This window comes from Peromyscus maniculatus, chromosome 8 (genome assembly GCF_049852395.1).
Source record: "Peromyscus maniculatus bairdii isolate BWxNUB_F1_BW_parent chromosome 8, HU_Pman_BW_mat_3.1, whole genome shotgun sequence".
NCBI classification, from domain to species: Eukaryota; Metazoa; Chordata; class Mammalia; order Rodentia; family Cricetidae; genus Peromyscus; species Peromyscus maniculatus.
Genome location: NC_134859.1, coordinates 12,673,740 through 12,691,472, shown reverse-complemented (window position 1 = coordinate 12,691,472; position 17,733 = coordinate 12,673,740). Strand labels below are relative to the sequence as shown.

Here is a 17,733-nt window from a genome sequence, read left to right as displayed (position 1 = left end):
GTCCTGGAACTCACTCTGGCCTTGAACTGACAGAGATCCTCCTGCCTCTGTTGGCATACACTTCCACCACCTGGCTGAATTATTTTTTATTAAAAAGACAAAACAGGGCTAGAGAGATGGCTTCAGTGTTGGAGAGCACTTACTGTTCTTCCAGAGGACCTGGATTCTAGTCCCAGCACCCACGTCAGGTGGCTTGCAGCCACTTGTGACTAGCTGCAGGGGGATCTGACTCTTCTGGCCTGTGAGGGCATCTGCACATTCGTCCACACATATGTATAATTATAAATAATAAATAATAAAAACAAACTTTAAGCTGGGTGGTGCTGGCACACCCCTTTAACCCCAGCACTTGGGAGGCAGAGGTAGGAGGATCTCTTGAGTTCGAGGCCAACCTGGTCTACAGAGCAAGTTACAGGACAGTTAGGGCTGTTACACAGAGAGACTGTCTTGAAAAACCATAAATAAGTAAATAATAAAATAAAAACAAGCCAGGTGGTGGTGGTGCATGCCTTTAATCCCAGCAGTTGGGAGGCGGAGGCAGGCGGATCTTTGTTAGTTCGGGGCCAGCCTGGGCTACAGAGAAAGATCCAGGAAAGGTGCAAAGCTACACGAGAAACTCTGTCTCGAAAAACAAACAAACAAAAAAGTAAAAACAAATCCTAAAGTATGAAATTGCTCAGCTTGTAGTCATGTTTGTAATCCTCTGGAAGGTAGAGGCAGGAGGACCAGGAGTCCAAGGTTCTCCTTGGCTGTGTATTAAGTTGGAGGCCAGCCTAGGCTGCTTAATCTCAGCAAACTGCGAGGTGTATCTTGTAGCCAAGGCTAGCCTCTAATTCTGTGTGTAGTTGAGAACCCAATCCTCCTCTCTCCACCTTTTGAGGGCTGAATTTACAGCTGTGTACCACACCTGGTGTCTTTGGTGCTGGAGGTTGAGCCCAACAACCAGCTGTATCCTTAGACCCAAAATTTATCACTTCAGCCACTTAAAATTTTTAACATGTTTTTAATCCCAGCACTTGGGAGACCAAGGCAGGTGGGTCACTGAGTTTGAGGCCAACTGGGTCTACATAGTGAGTTCCAGGGCTGTGTAGAGAGACCTTGCCTCAGTTTCTTGATTTTTACTTATGTGTGTTCATTTATGTGCATCAAGGTGTCCAAGAAGGCCAGAAGAGAATGTCAGACCCGCTGGAGCATAGGGTGGTGCTGAGGACAGAACGAGGTCCCGGTGACCACCAAGCCGTCTCTCTGGGCCCTTAACTAATAAAAGTTCTCTTTACTTACGTATACCTGTGTATGTGTGTAGGTGTGTGCACATGAGCGCACGTGCCAGTGGAGGCCAGAAGCGCTGTGGTTCAGGTGGTTGAGAGCCGCCTGGTGTACATGCTGGGAACTGAGCTCTGCTCTAATAAAGCAGGGCTTTTAACCGCTGACCCGGTTCTCCAGACAACCTTAACCACCATTCTTATTTTTTTTTAAAGATTTTATTTCACATGTGTGGGTATTTTGCCTACATTCATGTCTGTGTACCACATAAGTACAGTGCCCAGGAAGGAATCGAATCCCCTGGGGGACTGGAGTTACATACAGGTCAGGTATTAACTGTCATGTTGATGGGTGATGGGAACTGAACCCAGGTCCTCTGGAAGAGCAGCCAGTGCTCTTCACCACCGAGCCAACTGCGTCCGCACTTGAACCACTCTTGTGTGTACATCTGTAACTAAGCACACTCACGTCGCAGTCTTCACCGCCATCACCTCAGGAACTATTACTTTCCAGACATACTCTGTCATTGGCATTAGTCTCCCACCACAACCACACTGCCCTGGCTCAGAGCTGCAGGGCTTTCATAGAAAGGTGTGCCGGTTACTTCAGCCTGGGGCTTCTGGGGCACCGACGGCGCCCGGCTGTTGGTAACAGTGGTGCGGCAGCAGGCATGCCTGTGGTGTAGGTGTGGACTGGGAGACAGCCCCTCCCTGAGGTCAGCTGAGTCACGGTAGTGGTGGGTGCTGAACAGGTTGGGAGCTAGTGCTCCTGAGCCGACACCTGGTGGAGGTGGCCAGTTTTACCCAGTGTGCCCGGAAGGCAAACCTGAAGGGAGTACTTCGAAAAGCACGGGTGCCATCTGGCGGCCGGCACTGGGCAGCAGCCTGCGGGGCTCACCGGAACTGGGGTTCTAGTCCCGAGTCAGACGACTTGGGTCTTTTTTACCTCGGGTGTTGAGGCAAGATGATGTTCTCAAGGCCAGCTGGTGACTCGTGAAGAGGGGTCGTCCGTGGCAGAGGTTACCCTCAGCTTGGAGTCGGGTGTGGCAGGCGACGTTAACCACGGGCACCAGCTGGCTGCAGGAGTGGCTCAGGCCAGCGGGTGGGTGCTGCAGGGTGCCGCGGTGGCCACGCCCACCGCCGGAGGGCTGCTTCTGCAAGGGACTGCAATGTCCTTCACAGTCCAAGGCACGGAGCTGTAGGACGCTTGGAACCCTTGAACCCAGCTAAAAGAGCGAACGTAGGCAGAATCCACACGGACGCTCTGTCAGCACGAGTGCAGCACCGAGCCCGACCTGCGGCACCACTGAATCCTTTCCTCCCCTCAGGACCCCTGGCTCGCCCCCTGGATTGCCCCGGTGGCTTTTGTAAGGAGTCCAGTGAGGGGCTCCAGGCGGACCTGTCTTTCCCCCTGTATTCGCAGACAGGGTGCCGCGCTTGTTTTAGTGAGCCAGATTGCATTTTTCTTTTAGTACTGCTTGGCAATTCTGTTGTCAAATTAGGGACCCCTTGTCTGAGGAGAGGAGGTGGCCTGGCAGGTGGACAGCTAGCTGCATGGGGTCGCCCATGTGGTAGGAGCTGAGGTCCGCGGCCCACGGCGGCAGCAGTAAGCCTTTCAGCCCCACACAAGCTTTCAGACCTCTCAACTGTGGCTGTGAGAATTTTGTTTTGTTTTGTTTGGGGGTTTGAGGGAGCGGTGATCAGGTAAAGTCTTATTTAGCACAGCCTAGCCTCAAGCTTGCTATGTATTGGAGGCTGGCCTTGAACTCTGATCCTCCTGCCTCTACCTCACAAGTGTTGGGATTAAAGACACAGGGTACCACACCCAGTTCCAGCAGCATCTTGGGGGCAGTCTGGAGAAACCAGAGCCTAACCACAGGTCCAGGCCACTTCTGGGCTCCTCACTCCAAAACACTATGAGGAGGTCATGTTCTAGGGGTGATATGCTGCACAGCAGGAGGTATCTAACAGTCCAGATGCGGCCTCTGAACCGGTTTCCTCACTCACACCATGAGGGCTGGCTGAAGAGAGTAAAACAGCGTGAGCCATGAGCACACCAGACACCTCCCAGCCCTTCTAAGATGGTTCTCATCATCCTCTTGCCCGTCCATGACCTCATAATGTCACCCCAAGCCACTACATACTTGGCTCAGGGATACTCTGCAGACACAAGAGATTCTGGGCACAGAAGGGACAGAGAGTCCCTCTCCTTGGCCTTGGGGACGAATGAACTGAACTGTACCAGACCGGGTAAGACCATCTCCCCTCCTGTCCATTGTCCTGAGGTGGGCAGCCAGACCTACCTACACAGGTGCCCTGTCTTTGCAGAAGTAAGAGGAGCTCGCTGGCCAAGGCTGGCTTGAGTCTTGCCTGTTGGCTGCCATGAAGGTCCTAGAGACAGAACCTCTTTCTCCTGCCCTCCCTACCTTGTTCCTGTCACCTGCTCAGTTGCCTTTAAACCGTGTGTGTGTGTGTGTGTGTGTGTGTGTGTGCACGCGCGTGCACGCACACATGCATGTGTCCAGGTACCCTCATAGGCCAAAGGTGTTGGGTCTCCCTGAAGCTAGAGTTACAGGCCGTTGTGAGCAACCTGTTGTCAAATTAGGGACCCCTTGTCTGAGGAGAGGCAGCTGGCCTTGTTTTACTGTAGGAGGCTTTCTTGGACCACCAGCTTCCAAATCACAACATGGAGACTTATTGTTAATTATAAATACTTGGCCTTAGCTTAGGCTTGTTTCTACCTAGTTTTTTTTCTTTTTTTTTTTAACTTAAATCAACCCATTTTAATCTGTGTGCTGCCCTGAGGCACATTTACCTCATCTATGTACTGTCCATCCTGCTTTCCTGCTTCCTCCATGTCTGACTGGCTGGACCCTAGCTATTGGCCATTAAGCTTTTTGATTAGACCTATCAGGTGCCTTAGGCAGGCAAGGTGAAACAGCAACACATCTTTACATAGTTAAACAAATATTCCATAACATAAACAAATGCAACACATCTTTATATAGTTAAATATTCTCTTCCACAGGTGCTGGGAACTGAACTTGGGTCCTCTGCAAGACCAGTAGATGCTCTTAACTGCTGGGCCATCTCTCCAGCCCAACACCTTTTTATTTCAGCCAGCATACTACCATGCCCAACTTTTTTTTATGTGGACTCTGGGGAATCAACTTAGGTTCTTATGTTTGCAATCTGGCTCATCTTAGGCTTTATTTTAATTTTAATTTTACATCAATTTATTGGGATCTGAACTTGTACTTCAGAGGTAGAGCATTTGCCTAGCATGTTCAAGTTCTTAAATTTGATTCCCAACACCAGAACATGCACAAAAAATACTTTATATACACTTAAAAATATTTTTACAGGCCTTACACGGTGGCTCAGGCCTTTAATTCCAGCACTCAGGAAGCAAAGGCAGGCAGGTCTCTATGAGTTCAAGCCCAGCCTGGCCTACATAGTGAGTTCTAGGCTGACAAAGGCTAGATAGTCTTTACCTAAAAGAATATTTTATTTTGTGTATATGTATGTGTTTGGGTACATGTGTGCCATGGTGCAAATGTGGAGCTGAAAGCCAGTAGCAAGCAGTTGGCTCTCTACTGTGTATGGTTATCACACAGGTCATCACATAACTCAGGCTGGCCTCGAACTCACAGAGATCTGCCTGCCTCTGCCTCCCAAGTGCTGGGATTAAAGGCGTGCGCCACCACCGCCTGGCGGCAGCAGGTGTCTTTATACCAGCTCAGCCTTCTGTTGGCCAGTCACATACTTATAGCAGGAAAAATATCCACTGTATTTCCCCCACTTGTGGCAGGGGGTCACTCCATGACCAAGGCTGGCCTTGAACTTGAGATCCTCCTACCTTAGCCATCAGAATGCTAAAATGAAAGGAATGTGCCACCACATCTCATTTTTGCCTCTACCGGAGAAGGAACCTTGGACTTCATGCACCCAGAGTGTCACTCTCTGACACTGCTCTCTGTCTCCCAGCAGCGCAGCTCACGTTCAATGGATCTTTAAACATTTTACATGTGTGTATGTATGTATGCATGCATGCATGTATGTATGCATGTGGTGTGTGTGCTGCAGCCTGTATGTGGTAGTTAGAGGACAACTTTTTGGAGTCAGTTCTCTCTTTCATCATGTGGGGCCCAGGGATTGAACTCAAGTCATCAGGTGATGTACCTTTACCTGCTGAACTATCTTGCTGGCCAGATGGTTCTCTCTGTGTAGCCCTGGCTGTCCTGGAACTCACTCTGCAGACCAGGCTAACCTCAAACTCAGAGATCAGCCTGTATATGTCTCCCGAGTGCTGGGATTAAAAGTGTGTGCCACCACTGCCTTGCAATTTTTTTTTTTATTCTTTAACTTGCTTCTTTTTTTATTATTTTGAAAAAAAAAATTTGTTTAACTTTTTGAAAAGGGTTTCACTGTGTGGCCCTGACTGGTCTGGAACTCACTTCATAGACCAGGCTGTCCTGAACTCAACAGAGATCTGCCTGTCTGCTTCCGGACTGCTGGAGTTAAAGGCCGGAACCACCACACCTGCTTTGGCTTGCTTCGTTAACTTTACTCTTTTTCTGTTAGAACTTTGCCCTGTTCCTTGTAGTAAGTGCACACCAATCTCCAGGATCAGCAGGAGGCCGTTGGTATGTGTGTGTGGTATGTGTATGCATGTGGAGGCCTGAAGTTGACATTGGGTGTCTCCCTTAATGGCTCTCCACTTTAGTTATTGAGGCAGGCTCTCTCAAATGAACCCAGAGCTTACCGATAGGCTAGGACAACTAGCTGCTTACCCCAAGGATCTCCAGTCTCTACCTCTTGAGTGTTGAGTACCTGCCTGACCACGAAGTAGGTTCACGAGATCCAAACTCCAGTCCTCATGTTTGTGTGGCAAGGGCTGTGTCCACTAAGCCATTTCCTCTCCCCTTTGATCTCATTTTTATTTTAGTGCTACTGAGGATTAAACTCAGAGCCTCACACATACTAGGCAAGCACTCTCCCTTTGAACTACGTCTCCAGCCCTCATCGTTTTTGTTTGCTTGTTTGTTTTTTGTTTTTAATTTTTCATGAGCATTGGTTGGTGTTTTGCCAGCATGTATGTCTGTGTGAGTGTGTCAGAGCCTCTGGAACTGGAGTTACAGACAGTTGTGAGCTGCCATGTGGGTGCTGGGAACTGACCTGGGTCCTCCGGAAGAGGAGCCAATGTTCTTAACCACTGAGCCATCTCTCCAGCCCTCCTCATTTATTTTACAATCCCTTGAAACAAATAAGACATTGCTTTTTTCTTTTTCATTTTTTTTAAGATTTATTTATTTATTATGTACACAGAGGAGGGCACCAGATCTCATTACAAATGGTTGTGAGCCACCATGTGGTTGCTGGGAATTGAACTCAGGACCCCTGGAAGAGCAGTCAGTGCTCTTAACCTCTGAGCCATTGATCCAGCCCCGCTTTTTTCTTTTTTTAAAATCTTTTTTGGTTTGTTTGTCTGTCTGTCTGTCCTTTCTTCCTTCCTTCCTTCCTTCCTTCCTTCCTTCCTTCCTTCCTTCCTTCCTTCCTTCCTTCCTTCCTTCCTTCCTTCCTCCCTCCCTCCCTCCCTTCCCAAGACAGTATTTCCCTGTGTAGCCCTAGCTGTCCTGGAACAGCTCTGTAGACCAGGCTAACCTTGAACTCAGGGATTCATCTACTTCTGCCTTCCAAGTACTGGGATTAAAGGCTTGTGCCGTAGCCACCACCACCTGGCTTTAAATATGTTTCTTAAAGACTATAATATAGGCGCATACCCTCCCTCTTCCTCCCCTCCCTCTCGGCCCCCCATGTGCCTCACCTCTTGCTCTTTAAGCTCATGGCCCCTTTCATTTGTGCTGCTCAATGGTAGATTGTTTGCTTGGAAGGAGGGAGGCTGTGGCCCTAATGTTCAGCAACACAACACACAGTAAGCTGTGGGGTCACAAATATATTTTGACCAGCTTTACATTCATTAGTGAGAAGTTCTGAACTGTGGTTGGTGATCCTCCTGCCTCAGACTCCTGAGTACTGGGAGTACAGAAGTTAGTCACTATGCCCAGCCCCATTTTATCAATTTTTATTTTTGTCAGTAGATAAAAGACCAAATAGTGGGCCTGGAGAGATGGCTCAGCAATTAAAAGCACTGTCTGCTTTTCTTGAGGACCAGGTTCAATTCCCACAGCCACATGACAACTTAAACTGTCTTTAACTCTAGTTTCAGGGATTTTATGCTCTCTTCTGACCTTCCTGGCACTGCACACAAATAGTAATCAGACATACATGCAGGCAAAACACCCATACACATAACATTTTTTTTAAAAAGCCAAATAGTTCTGAAAAGGCTGTGATAAAATCAGTAACCTCCCTGTCTTCCTGCTTTTTATGTCCATCTTTATATCTTGAGTCATCATTTGTGACTATATATTGCTTTTGTGCTGAATACCCTGCCACAGCTCCAGCCTCATGTCAAGGGAGTCTGATGATTCAGGGTTGAGTCAGTACCTGATCATGTCTGTAAATATCACACTCGGCAGGAGAGGCACTGAAGAGAGACTCACACTGTGGCCATGCTGGCTCTCTAGTAGAGGTTTTGGTTGTTGGGTTTATTTTTCCTGATTATTTTCATCTCTGTCAGCTTCTCAACTCAACTTTCTATGTGTTGAGAACCTACCTTTTTAAGTATTTTTTATGGATTACTCGGGAAGCCTGCTTACCAGTGGTCTGGGTGCTTCCTGCCCACAGCTCTGATCTTGGATTTTCTCCATTTAAACTTTTACCTCCTCCCTGTGTACTTCTGCAACCCCATTGATAGGAGTTTCTTTCTCCCCAACAAGACTTTTCACCTTCTAATATGCTATAAAATTTGCCTATTAGGTTTCCTCTCTTCCTCCACTCCTGTATTAGTACCAGAATTCCACAGGAAACCTTTTTGTGTTTTGTTCACTGGTGAATTTCCAAGCACAGTGCTTGGCATGGGGAGGCCCAATGATCGTTGAAAGGATACACAGGGCCTGGGTATACTCTATTCCTGTGTATTCTCATATCTTCTTTCTTTTTTTTTATTTAAATTTTTTTTTTTTTCTGGAGCTGGAGAGATGGCTCAGCAGTTAAGAGCACTGGCTCCTTCTAGAGGTCCTGAGTTCATTTCCCAGCAACCACATGGTGGGTCACAATCATCTGTAGTGAGATCTGGTGCCCTCTTCTGGCCTGCAGGCATACATGCAAGCAGAACACTGTATAATGAAAAAACAAACAAACAAACAAACAAATAAATCTTTAAAAAAAGAAAAGAAAAAAATTCCTTTCCTTTACATACCAACCCCTGCTCCCCCTCCCTCCCCTTCTCCCACTCTCCCCCTCCTCCCACTCCACCCCCATCCCCTCCTCATAGAGGGAATGACAGTGTAGCCTTTGTGGGACATGGCAGGCAATTTAGCAGTAATGAACTGCAATTTGACCTACTAATTTCATAGACTACAAATTTATCCAAGAAAGCAAGTAAGGCTGTGTCTGGATTTTGGTGTAGGACCTGGTTCATGAGAACAAAACAAAACTGGGAACTATTTTGTTGTTGTTTTTGTTTGTTTGTTTGTTTGTTTGAAACAGGGTTTCTTTTTGTAGCTTTGGCTGCCCTAGAACTAACTGTGTAGACCAGGTTGGCCTCGAACTCATAGAGATCCACCTGCTTCTGCCTCCCAAGTGCTGTGATTAAAGGTGTGGGCCACCACCACTCAGCCTGGGAACCACTTTAATGTTTGGTATGTTAGTAGAGATTTATCAATATATGGATCTCTAAATACCCATCTGTAAATGGAATGTTCCTGCAATGGAATCCTCTGCAGCTGAGGCAGATGGCCACCAGGAGAAGGGCATACAGGACACAGGGGAACAGTGTTTGGTGTCAAAGGAAGGATGGGTCACCCCACATGAGACTTCTGGGCACTGGGGGTTATAGTCCATGCTGCTTTAAGTCAACCCACCGTGTGTGTGTGTGTGTGTGTGTGTGTGTGTGTGTGTGTGTGTGCGCGCGCGCGCGCACATTTGTGTGTGTGTGTGAGTGCAGGCACATATATGGAGGTCAAGGACAGCTTCAGGTCTTAGTCCTTATCTGCCACCTTATTTGACACAAGGTTTCTTCTTATTCATTTATTTTTAGTTTCTTGGTTTGAGACAGGATCTCACTATGTAACCTTGGCTGGCCTGGGACTCACCATGGAGGCCAAGGTGGCCTCAAACTCACAGAAACTTATTATAGGGCTGGAGAAATGGCAGAGGTTAAGGGCACGTGTTGCTCTTGTTCTGAGCACCCACCTGTTGATAACAACCATCTCCAGTTCCAGGGGATTTGATACCCTCTTCTGACCTCTGTGGGCACCAAGTACACATGTGGGGCAAGACAGATATACATGCAAGAAAAACATACAACATAAAAGTAAATAAACCTAATCAAACTTTAAGAAACTTACTGTATTGTGTGTGTGCGATGGGGGCATACACGCATCATAGCACATACATGGTGTCAGTTATCACCCATCTTGGCTTCGGTTGGGTTAAACTCGGGCTGTGAAACTTGCACAGCGGTGTTTTACCTGCTGAGCCAAGTCAGGTCTGTTGTTCAGGGTTTGGGATGACTGGGATTCTCAAGCTTCTAGGGATTCTCTTTTCACGGGAATGCTGAGTTTATGGGATGAGCTTAATTGTGGATGGCTTTATATGGACTATGAGGATCCAAACTCAGGTTTTCATGCCTTTATAGCAAATACTTTACCCACTGAGCCTCTCTTGGCATTTAGTTTTGTTTTGAAACAGGGTTTCTTTGTGTAGCTTTGGTTGCCCTAACTCTGTAGACCAGGCTGGCCTTGAACTCATGGAAATCCACCTGCCTCTGTCTCCTGAGTGCTGGGATTAAAGCTGTGCACCACCACCACCACCACCACCACCACCACCACCACCACCACCGTCCCGTTTGTTGTTTTTAAGGCCTATAAATACATGGCAGACTGGAAGAATGGATAGATATGGACTGTGTCTTTAGGGGTTGACATACAGGTTCTAGAATGTGGCTGCCTGGGTCCCCATTCTGGCACTGCAAACTGTGGAATTACCACTCCTGTGCCTCAGTTTCCTCATCTGAAAATTGGGGCCACAATGTTAGGGATGCTTCAGAATAAATGAGATTTAGGATGAAAATTCCTCACTTTAGAGTCAATATGAAGTACCTGTTAATAGCCATTAGTGCTTGTTTGGCAATTCATTCTGCCTGCATGGGAATTTATAAATTATGAATTTATCCCATGAATGTTGGCTGCTCTATATCATCCAATTTTTTTTTTTGAGACAGTCTTGCTATTTATTGCTCAGGTTGGCTTTGAACTCCTGGACTCAATTGATTTGCCTACGAGGTCAGAAGTCTCTACAGGTACATTCCACTTCATCTGACTTTAAACCATTTTTTTGAGTGGGGCAGGTAGCAGTAGAATTTTTAGTAACCTACCTAGTTTGGTTAGTGCTGTGTGTGTGTGTATGAATGTGTATCCACTTGAGCATGGACAACCTTGAAGTGGCCACGTCGTCACAGAAAAAAGGCTCTTCCCAGCAGCCATCAGTTGCAGTGACTACTCAGACAGGTGTGGGGCCTTGTAAGGCCCTCTCCTATCCATGCTGGAGTTGTGACTGGCGTGGTCTTGTGCAGGTAACCACAGCTGCTTTGAGTGCATCAGTACCATGGACATATATGTTCAGGAAACAATTTCTCAGCATTCCTCCCCATTTTGATTTTTCTGTGTAGTCCTAGCTATTCACTTTGTGGACCAGGTTGGCCTCAAATTCACAGAGCTCCACCTGCCTCTGCCTCCCAAGTGCTGGGACTAAAAGTGTGCACTATTACCATCTGTCTCTAGATGCCCCATTTAAGGCTGAACACTCAGTCATTTTCAGCCGACTTTAAATTACTTAAAAAAATAACAACAGGTATCTGGAGAGGGTAATGAATACCTGTAATCCAAGCACCTGGGAAGCTAGGGCAGGAAGTTCAAAAACTGAAGGCAAGCCTGGTCTACATAGTGAGGTCCAGGTTATCCAGGGCTACATGTTGAGACCCTGTTTCAAAACCACCACAAAAACAAAGGTGGTAAGAGGTAGGAGTGTATTTTAGATATTTTAATTTAGAGAAATGTAGCATGTGTGAGGTCCTGAGTTCAATTCCCAACGCTGAAATAAGCCGGTAAGGGCGGGGGAGATGGCTTAGCAAAGTGCCTGCCATGTGAACATGAAGTTCTGAGTTCGGATCCTCAGCACTCATGTAAAAGCTGCGGCTGGTGGGCATGCCTGTAATTTCACCCCTGGGAAAGTAGAGACGGGAGGATCACTGCATCTCATTGGTGGGCATGCCTGTAATTTCACCCCTGGGAAAGTAGAGACGGGAGGATCACTGCATCTCATTGGCCAGCCAGCCTAGAGGAATCAGCAAGCTCCAGGTGGAGAATGGTATTGAAGATACCTGGCATCCACACACAAGTGGACATACACATATATTATACACAAAGCACCAAAAGTTTTTTCTTAAAGTAAAGATTGTAAAATTTGTATTCGTTTCACCACAATTAAAAAGACCCAACAACAGCGTTGTCATTCACCAACTAAAGCAGGGTGTGGCGGCTCACACCTGTAATCTCAGCAGTTGGGAGGCCGAGACGGAAGGATTGCTGCAAGTATGGGGCCAGTCTGGGCTACATAGTGAGATCTTGTTGAGGGGGAAGGAAATAAAAATGATAAAAGCAAGCTCACAAAGACACCCAAAGAGAAAAACGACACCCACCAACACAGAGGCACAGTTTCCGAGGCTGTCAGTGACAGGACGGCTTGTTTTCTGCTTCAAATAATAGGATAGCCCAATCTCTCTCCCGGATCACTCGTGAGCTGTGAATCAAAGACATTCAAGTAGTCCAGGCAGCGGGTTCAAGCTCAGCCTTGCTGCTGCCCCAGGCGTGACCTTGGTCGGCCGGCCGCCCAGCCTCAGTTTACCTGACAAGGAACGCGGATGACAGCTCGGCGCTCTAGACCCAGCCCCTCCCCGCCGCCCCGGATTGGCTCGCTCGGTCTCCCTCTACAGGCGCGCCGGGACCCAACCCGGAAATGCGGTTCCTGGGCGGGGGCGGGGCACTCACGGCCCGCGGCGAGTGATCGGTATACTGACCAATGGACGTGGGCAGCGGCGGCTGCGTCGCGGAAGTCCCACCCAGCGTCGCGCGGGGGCGGGGTGGCGCTGGGGGCGGCAGGCAGCGGGGCGGGCGCAGGATGAGGGCGGCCATTGCTGGGGCTCCGCCGCGGGGAGGAGGACGCTGAGGAGGCGCCGAGCAGCGCAACGCTGCGGGGGAGGCGCCCGCGCCGACGCGGGGCTCATGGCCAGGACCACCAGCCAGCTGGTGAGCGCGCGGCGGCTACAGGGCGCGCCGGTCCGTTACCCGGGAGCGTGGCGGTCGCCCGGGTTCTGCTAGGCGAGGCGGGGCGGCCCGGTGCCGCGGGCCGGGCGGCGCCTCACCTGCGGCTGGGTGGCGGGCAGGGCTGCTGGCGCCGTCCGAGGGTGCCTCTCGGCTGCGGCGGGGAACGCAGGCCCCGGCTGGGGCTGGCGGCGGCAGCCGGGGGCGCTGACAGGGCGCGGAGGGCGGGGGAGGCCGGGAGGTGTCACCCGGCCGGGCGGGGTGGAAGTGCCTGGAAAGTTTGTTTTCGGCTCCGCGCAGCCTGGAGCCGAGCCTCTGGGCTTACCTTGAGGTCTTGCCTGCGGAGGAGAAACCTCTGGCCTTTACCTAAAGGAGGATCTTGGGAAGCAGGAGATGCGAGTTTCTGCTTGTAGCACCTGATGCTGGCAGCTCCTTTCCAGATTCTTGGTCAGCGGGGCATTTCGGTGATCCTCTCGCCTGTGGTTCTGCGTTCAGTGAGGTGGGAAGCTCTGGGAGGCCGGGCCGAGAGGCCCCAGCGAGGGCAGCCTAAGTTTGACAGGGAGGAGGGGTTTTAGGGGAAAAACAAAACAAAACCCAAACCCACACCAACCACTTGTTGGGTGAAATGTTTTTGTTTTCTCTGTGTTGTTAAAAGTATCCATAGTTGTCTTGTATTTTCTGTCAAGTTTTAGAGTTCTTAGGATCAAGGTAGATCAGCGTGTCTACCTTGTATGCGATATAAAGTAGGTGATGGAATGATGTCAGATGCCTAGCAAAATGTGGTTCAGAAAGCAGACCTCCTTGGGCTAGGGCTGTAGTTCAGTGGTGATCCGCTGGTCTCATAGGTTCAGAGCTCTTGGGTTCGATCTTTTACCCCTACCTTTGTGGGTGGGGTGGGGTGGGGTGGGAAGAGGGTTGTAGGTCCCTTTACTCAGGCAGACTCGAGAGACTCACTTGATCCAGTTTGGTCTGGGATGCGGCTGTGGTAGTGGTTTTTAGATGTTTTTGGAGGGTCATGAGCCCCTTTGAGAATCTGAAAGTATGGGCCCCCGTTGAGAAGCTTGCACATCTGCTCTGAATTTTGTTGCTACTGGAGGCTCTTGAGCCTTCTGCAGCTCATCTGTGGACTTCCAAGTTATAACCTTCCATTGTAGAGATGGGTGATAATTAATCCAAGTTCTAAAAGGAGGAGGACCTACCCAGTTGAGAAAAATGGTGAAAGGCAAAAGGGTGTTGCAACACTTGTGTCTTTACCCCGGGGTGCTTGGGCTAGCACGCAAAAACATGAACCGTGGAAGTCAGAGTGACAGTATTGTGGATGCTTATGAAGTGAACTTTTACACCGTGGTGCTGTTGCAGTGTATAAGGTGTGTATTTGATGTGAAGAGGAAGAGTGTTTTCTCACATAGTCTTGACACTTCCATGATGGGCATTTGATATCTGCAATTTTCTTGTCATCAGGCAGCTTTTTCAGTGAGCAGAAGAGAATTACAGAATAAATAGTAGACTTCTCTGTAAAGAAATGAGAAGAACTTTGAGAGTCATTGAGAGTCCCCCCCCCCCCACATGTGGGAATATGCCTTGTTTCCTGTTAGGAATGACAGACATGGCTCCGGTGATGGATTTTCATCTGAGGACTGGAAGATTTGCATGATTAAAGTGTATTTGCATTTGAACTTTAACCTTGCATCCTGACACTGTCTCAATTAACTTTCCTCAAAGCCTTTCCCCTTTACACTTGTAAAGCCAGCAGTATGACCTGAGGCTGTGGAAATAGGTCTAGTTTAGTCTGCTGTTAAGGTGGGCCAGAGGTTTTAAGTACCATTTATTGAGCTCTTACTTCAAGGCAGATATTTAGATACATACTTCATTCATATTGTGTTTTGAGGTAGATATTGTTCCCATTTTACAGGTGAGGTCAAGTAATTGATTCATAACATTGGGTTTGATCAGAGAATCTAGTGTCACTTTTCTGTCATGTGAGGATCTCCCAGGGGGAGGCTCTGTGGGCATCTTAGGGAGTAAGGACGTCCCCAATGCAACTGCCCAGGATGTCTTCCTGGAGCTTGAGCCTCCTAAGTATTTTAACTGTGCCATATTGGAGGAGGAGGGACATTATATTTCTTTGCATAGATGATCACATTCTTTGAAACAGGTCCTGGGGCTCATTTCTGTTGTGTCCTGTCGGAAAACACCTGCTTGGAAGAAGCTGTGTGTGGTTTGCCCTCACTGAGGACTGGTGCTCTGCTGGGGTGAGGCTTGGAGCCCCACCACCCCCATCCCCCTTTGGAAAAAAGAGATGTGGTTTGGTCAGAGGGAGACATGGGGGACTTGAGAATTTAAGGTGCTTTAGATTTTCCAAAGGTGCTGCATCTGTCAGGGAAATTCAGAAAGCATGCAAAAAAGTGCCTTCAGATTATCAAATCATTGAAAAATATTTTTTTTAAAGGTAAGGATTTCGATATATAGCCCCTAGCTGGCCTGGAGCTTGCTATATAGACCAGGATGGCCTTGAACTCAGAGATCTACTTGCTTGTTTCCCTTGTGCTGGGATTAAAAGTGTGTGCCACAACCAGGCCTTGATACATTTCCTTCCTTCACCCCCACAGGGTTTCTCTGTGTGGTGTTGGCTGACCTGGAACGCTTAGAGATCCACCTGCTTCTACCTCGAAAATGCTGGGATTAAAGATGTGTACCACCACCTGGCTTTTTTTAAGATTTATTTTTAGCTGGGTCATGGTGACACACGCCAGGGCTATGCAGAGAAACCCTGTCTCAAAAAACAAAATTATTTTTATTTTATGTGTTTAGGTGCATGCTTGTCTGTACATCATGTGTGTGCAGTGCCCTTGGAGGCCAAAAGAGGGCATCAGATCCTCTGGAACTGTAGATGTAGATGGTTGTTAGCCACCATGTGAGTGCTGGGAACCTGACCCCTGTCCTCTGCAAAAGAAAGAAGTGTTCTTAACTGCAGAGCTTAACTTCAGGCTGTGCCACATTTCTTGAGTTAGTGCTTAGGTGCTCTGCCTGTCATGGAACAGGATGCATTTCAATCTTCATTGATGCAGGCAAGGCAAGGTCCCCATAAGAGATGGAATCAGAGCTTGTTTTATGTTTCTTTTCAAAACATATTTATATGTGTGTGTGAGGAAATCCCATGTGTTCGTGGGTGCCCTCAAAGGCCAGGGGAGAGTCTCAGATCCCCTGGAGCTTGAGTTACAGGTGGTTAAAAGCCACCTGATAGATGTGCCAGGAACCAAATTTGGGTTCCAAGGAAAAGCAGGAAGTGCTCTTAACCTCTTAAGGTACTCCTAGGTAGCTGATTGAGCACTTTTTAAAAAATCTTTCTGACATGGATTTTATGAGGAGGATATTATCTTAGCTAGCAGCTGTCTGTAGAGATATAGGGCTGAAGGCGGGTCTTGGCCTTTCAGGCTGCTTTCAGTACAGTTTTGGGGAAGAGGAACAGGTGGCTCCTGGGGATGTGTCTCCCTTTTCAGCCTGTGTCCTCATCTCTACTTGAGCTGGAGTTAAGGTACTCACTCCTAGGTAGCTGATTGGACCTGGTAGGAGTCAGTGATGGGCATGTAAGTGATGAGCTGGAGTGCTGTAGAGATGAGGCTGTCTGGGGTGATGTGTTTGGAGAAGAGTCCTTAGAATGTGTTTTCCTCTTTCCAAGTAGTGTCTTCTGTGGAGTGGACAGGGAATCCCGTGTGGTTTTTCAGTTCTATGAGGAGAGCAAGTCATCGCAGAGGAACACTGGTACAGAAATGACTCCCTCAGCAGGTGCAAGTGTGCCCCAGGCCTGTCTGTGGGATGACAGGTGGCAATGGGGTATGCAGTGCAGTTGTTTTGAAGGCAGGTTCAAAGGGCAAACCAATGGGGGAGGAAGTGTGTGGAAACTGTAAGTTTGGGACATGTATCAGTCAGATCTTCTCAGTCATGCATTCTTCTGTGACTGGATCATGTTGTTCACTTGTTTGGTGTGATGCCAGACCTTTTTAAAGTTACTTGAATGTTGTGAACAGGTTGTATGTTCAGTTTCCAGCTGTTAGATCAGAGCAGTGAGCACTTTCTTAGAGTCATAGGGATGTATGCTCTCTGTCATGAGAAAGGGTTTTTGGAATTGCGATAGCGGATGGGTTCTGCTTTGGTACCTGACCTTTGTTTGCATTGTATAGTCATAGAAAGTCTGTTTTTATTGTTAATCCAGGAAAACTTTTTGACATTAAAGTTGATTTTTTTCACTCTAAGAAATTGCAAGTTGTTTTTTTTTTTTTTTTTTTTTTTTTTTTTTTTTTTTTTTTTTTTTTCCCCTCCCCGCAAGTTGTTTTTAAATGTGTTAAGAAAGATACTTAAGCCGGGCGGTGGTGGCGCACGCCTTTAATCCCAGCACTCGGGAGGCAGAGCCAGGCCGATCTCCGTGAGTTCGAGGCCAGCCTGGGCTACCAAGTGAGTTCCAGGAAAAGGCGCAAAGCTACACAGAGAAACCCTGTCTCGAAAAACCAAAAAAAAAAAAAAAAAAAAAAAAGATACTTAAAAGCTGGGTGGTAGCCAGGTGGTGGTGGTCCCCACCTTTAATCCCAGCACTGGGATGGGGGGGGAGGGGGAGGAGCCAGGTGGATCTCTGTGAGTTCGAGGCCAGTCTTGTCTACAGAGTGAGTTCCAGGAAAGGCGCAAAGCTACACAGAGAAATCCTGTCTTGTGGGGGTGGGGAATAAATTTGTCAAGTATGCTGGTGCATGCTTATTGTCCCAGCTACTTGGAAGGCTAAGGCAGGAGAATCCCTGAATTCACAAGTTTGAGGAAAGCTTGGGCAACATAATGAGAGAGCTTGTCTTTTAAGAAACAAAAAACAGCTACTCAATTTGTTATAAAGGATTGGCTTTTAAAATATTATCTATTGAGAAAGGGTCCCACTCTGCAGCCCTGGCTGGCCTGGAACTCACTATGTAGATCAGATTGGCCTAGAACTCACAGAGATGCACTCTGGATGCTGAGATTTAAAGGTGTGCAACACCCCA

At 48.0% G+C, this 17,733-nt stretch overlaps 1 protein-coding gene and 1 long non-coding RNA gene across 5 annotated transcripts in view; one reads left to right on the top strand and one right to left on the bottom strand.

Annotated features, from left to right (window-relative positions):
- The first annotated feature begins 3,388 nt into the window (after positions 1-3,388).
- The window catches only part of Pdpk1 (3-phosphoinositide dependent protein kinase 1), a 77,111-nt gene continuing 62,766 nt past the window's right edge, over positions 3,389-17,733 (top strand). Inside the window, exon 1 of one of the 4 annotated variants that reach the window (XM_042283663.2) lies at positions 3,389-3,512. Coding sequence is in view for 2 of the 4 variants with exons in the window: in XM_076577993.1 (XP_076434108.1) it covers positions 12,671-12,694 (24 nt within the window). In the remaining 2 variants the exon portion in view is untranslated. Of the gene's footprint in view, positions 3,513-12,542; positions 12,695-17,733 lie in introns of those variants that run through there. The other 3 variants (XM_076577991.1, XM_076577993.1, XM_076577992.1) reach the window with 3 other exon arrangements.
- On the bottom strand, positions 8,367-12,408 carry LOC121831715 (uncharacterized). The gene is made up of 4 exons (XR_006075251.2): positions 12,294-12,408; positions 12,088-12,188; positions 9,582-9,635; positions 8,367-8,503 (listed from the first exon to the last, which is right to left on the bottom strand). It is a non-coding gene; the product is annotated as an uncharacterized LOC121831715 (long non-coding RNA).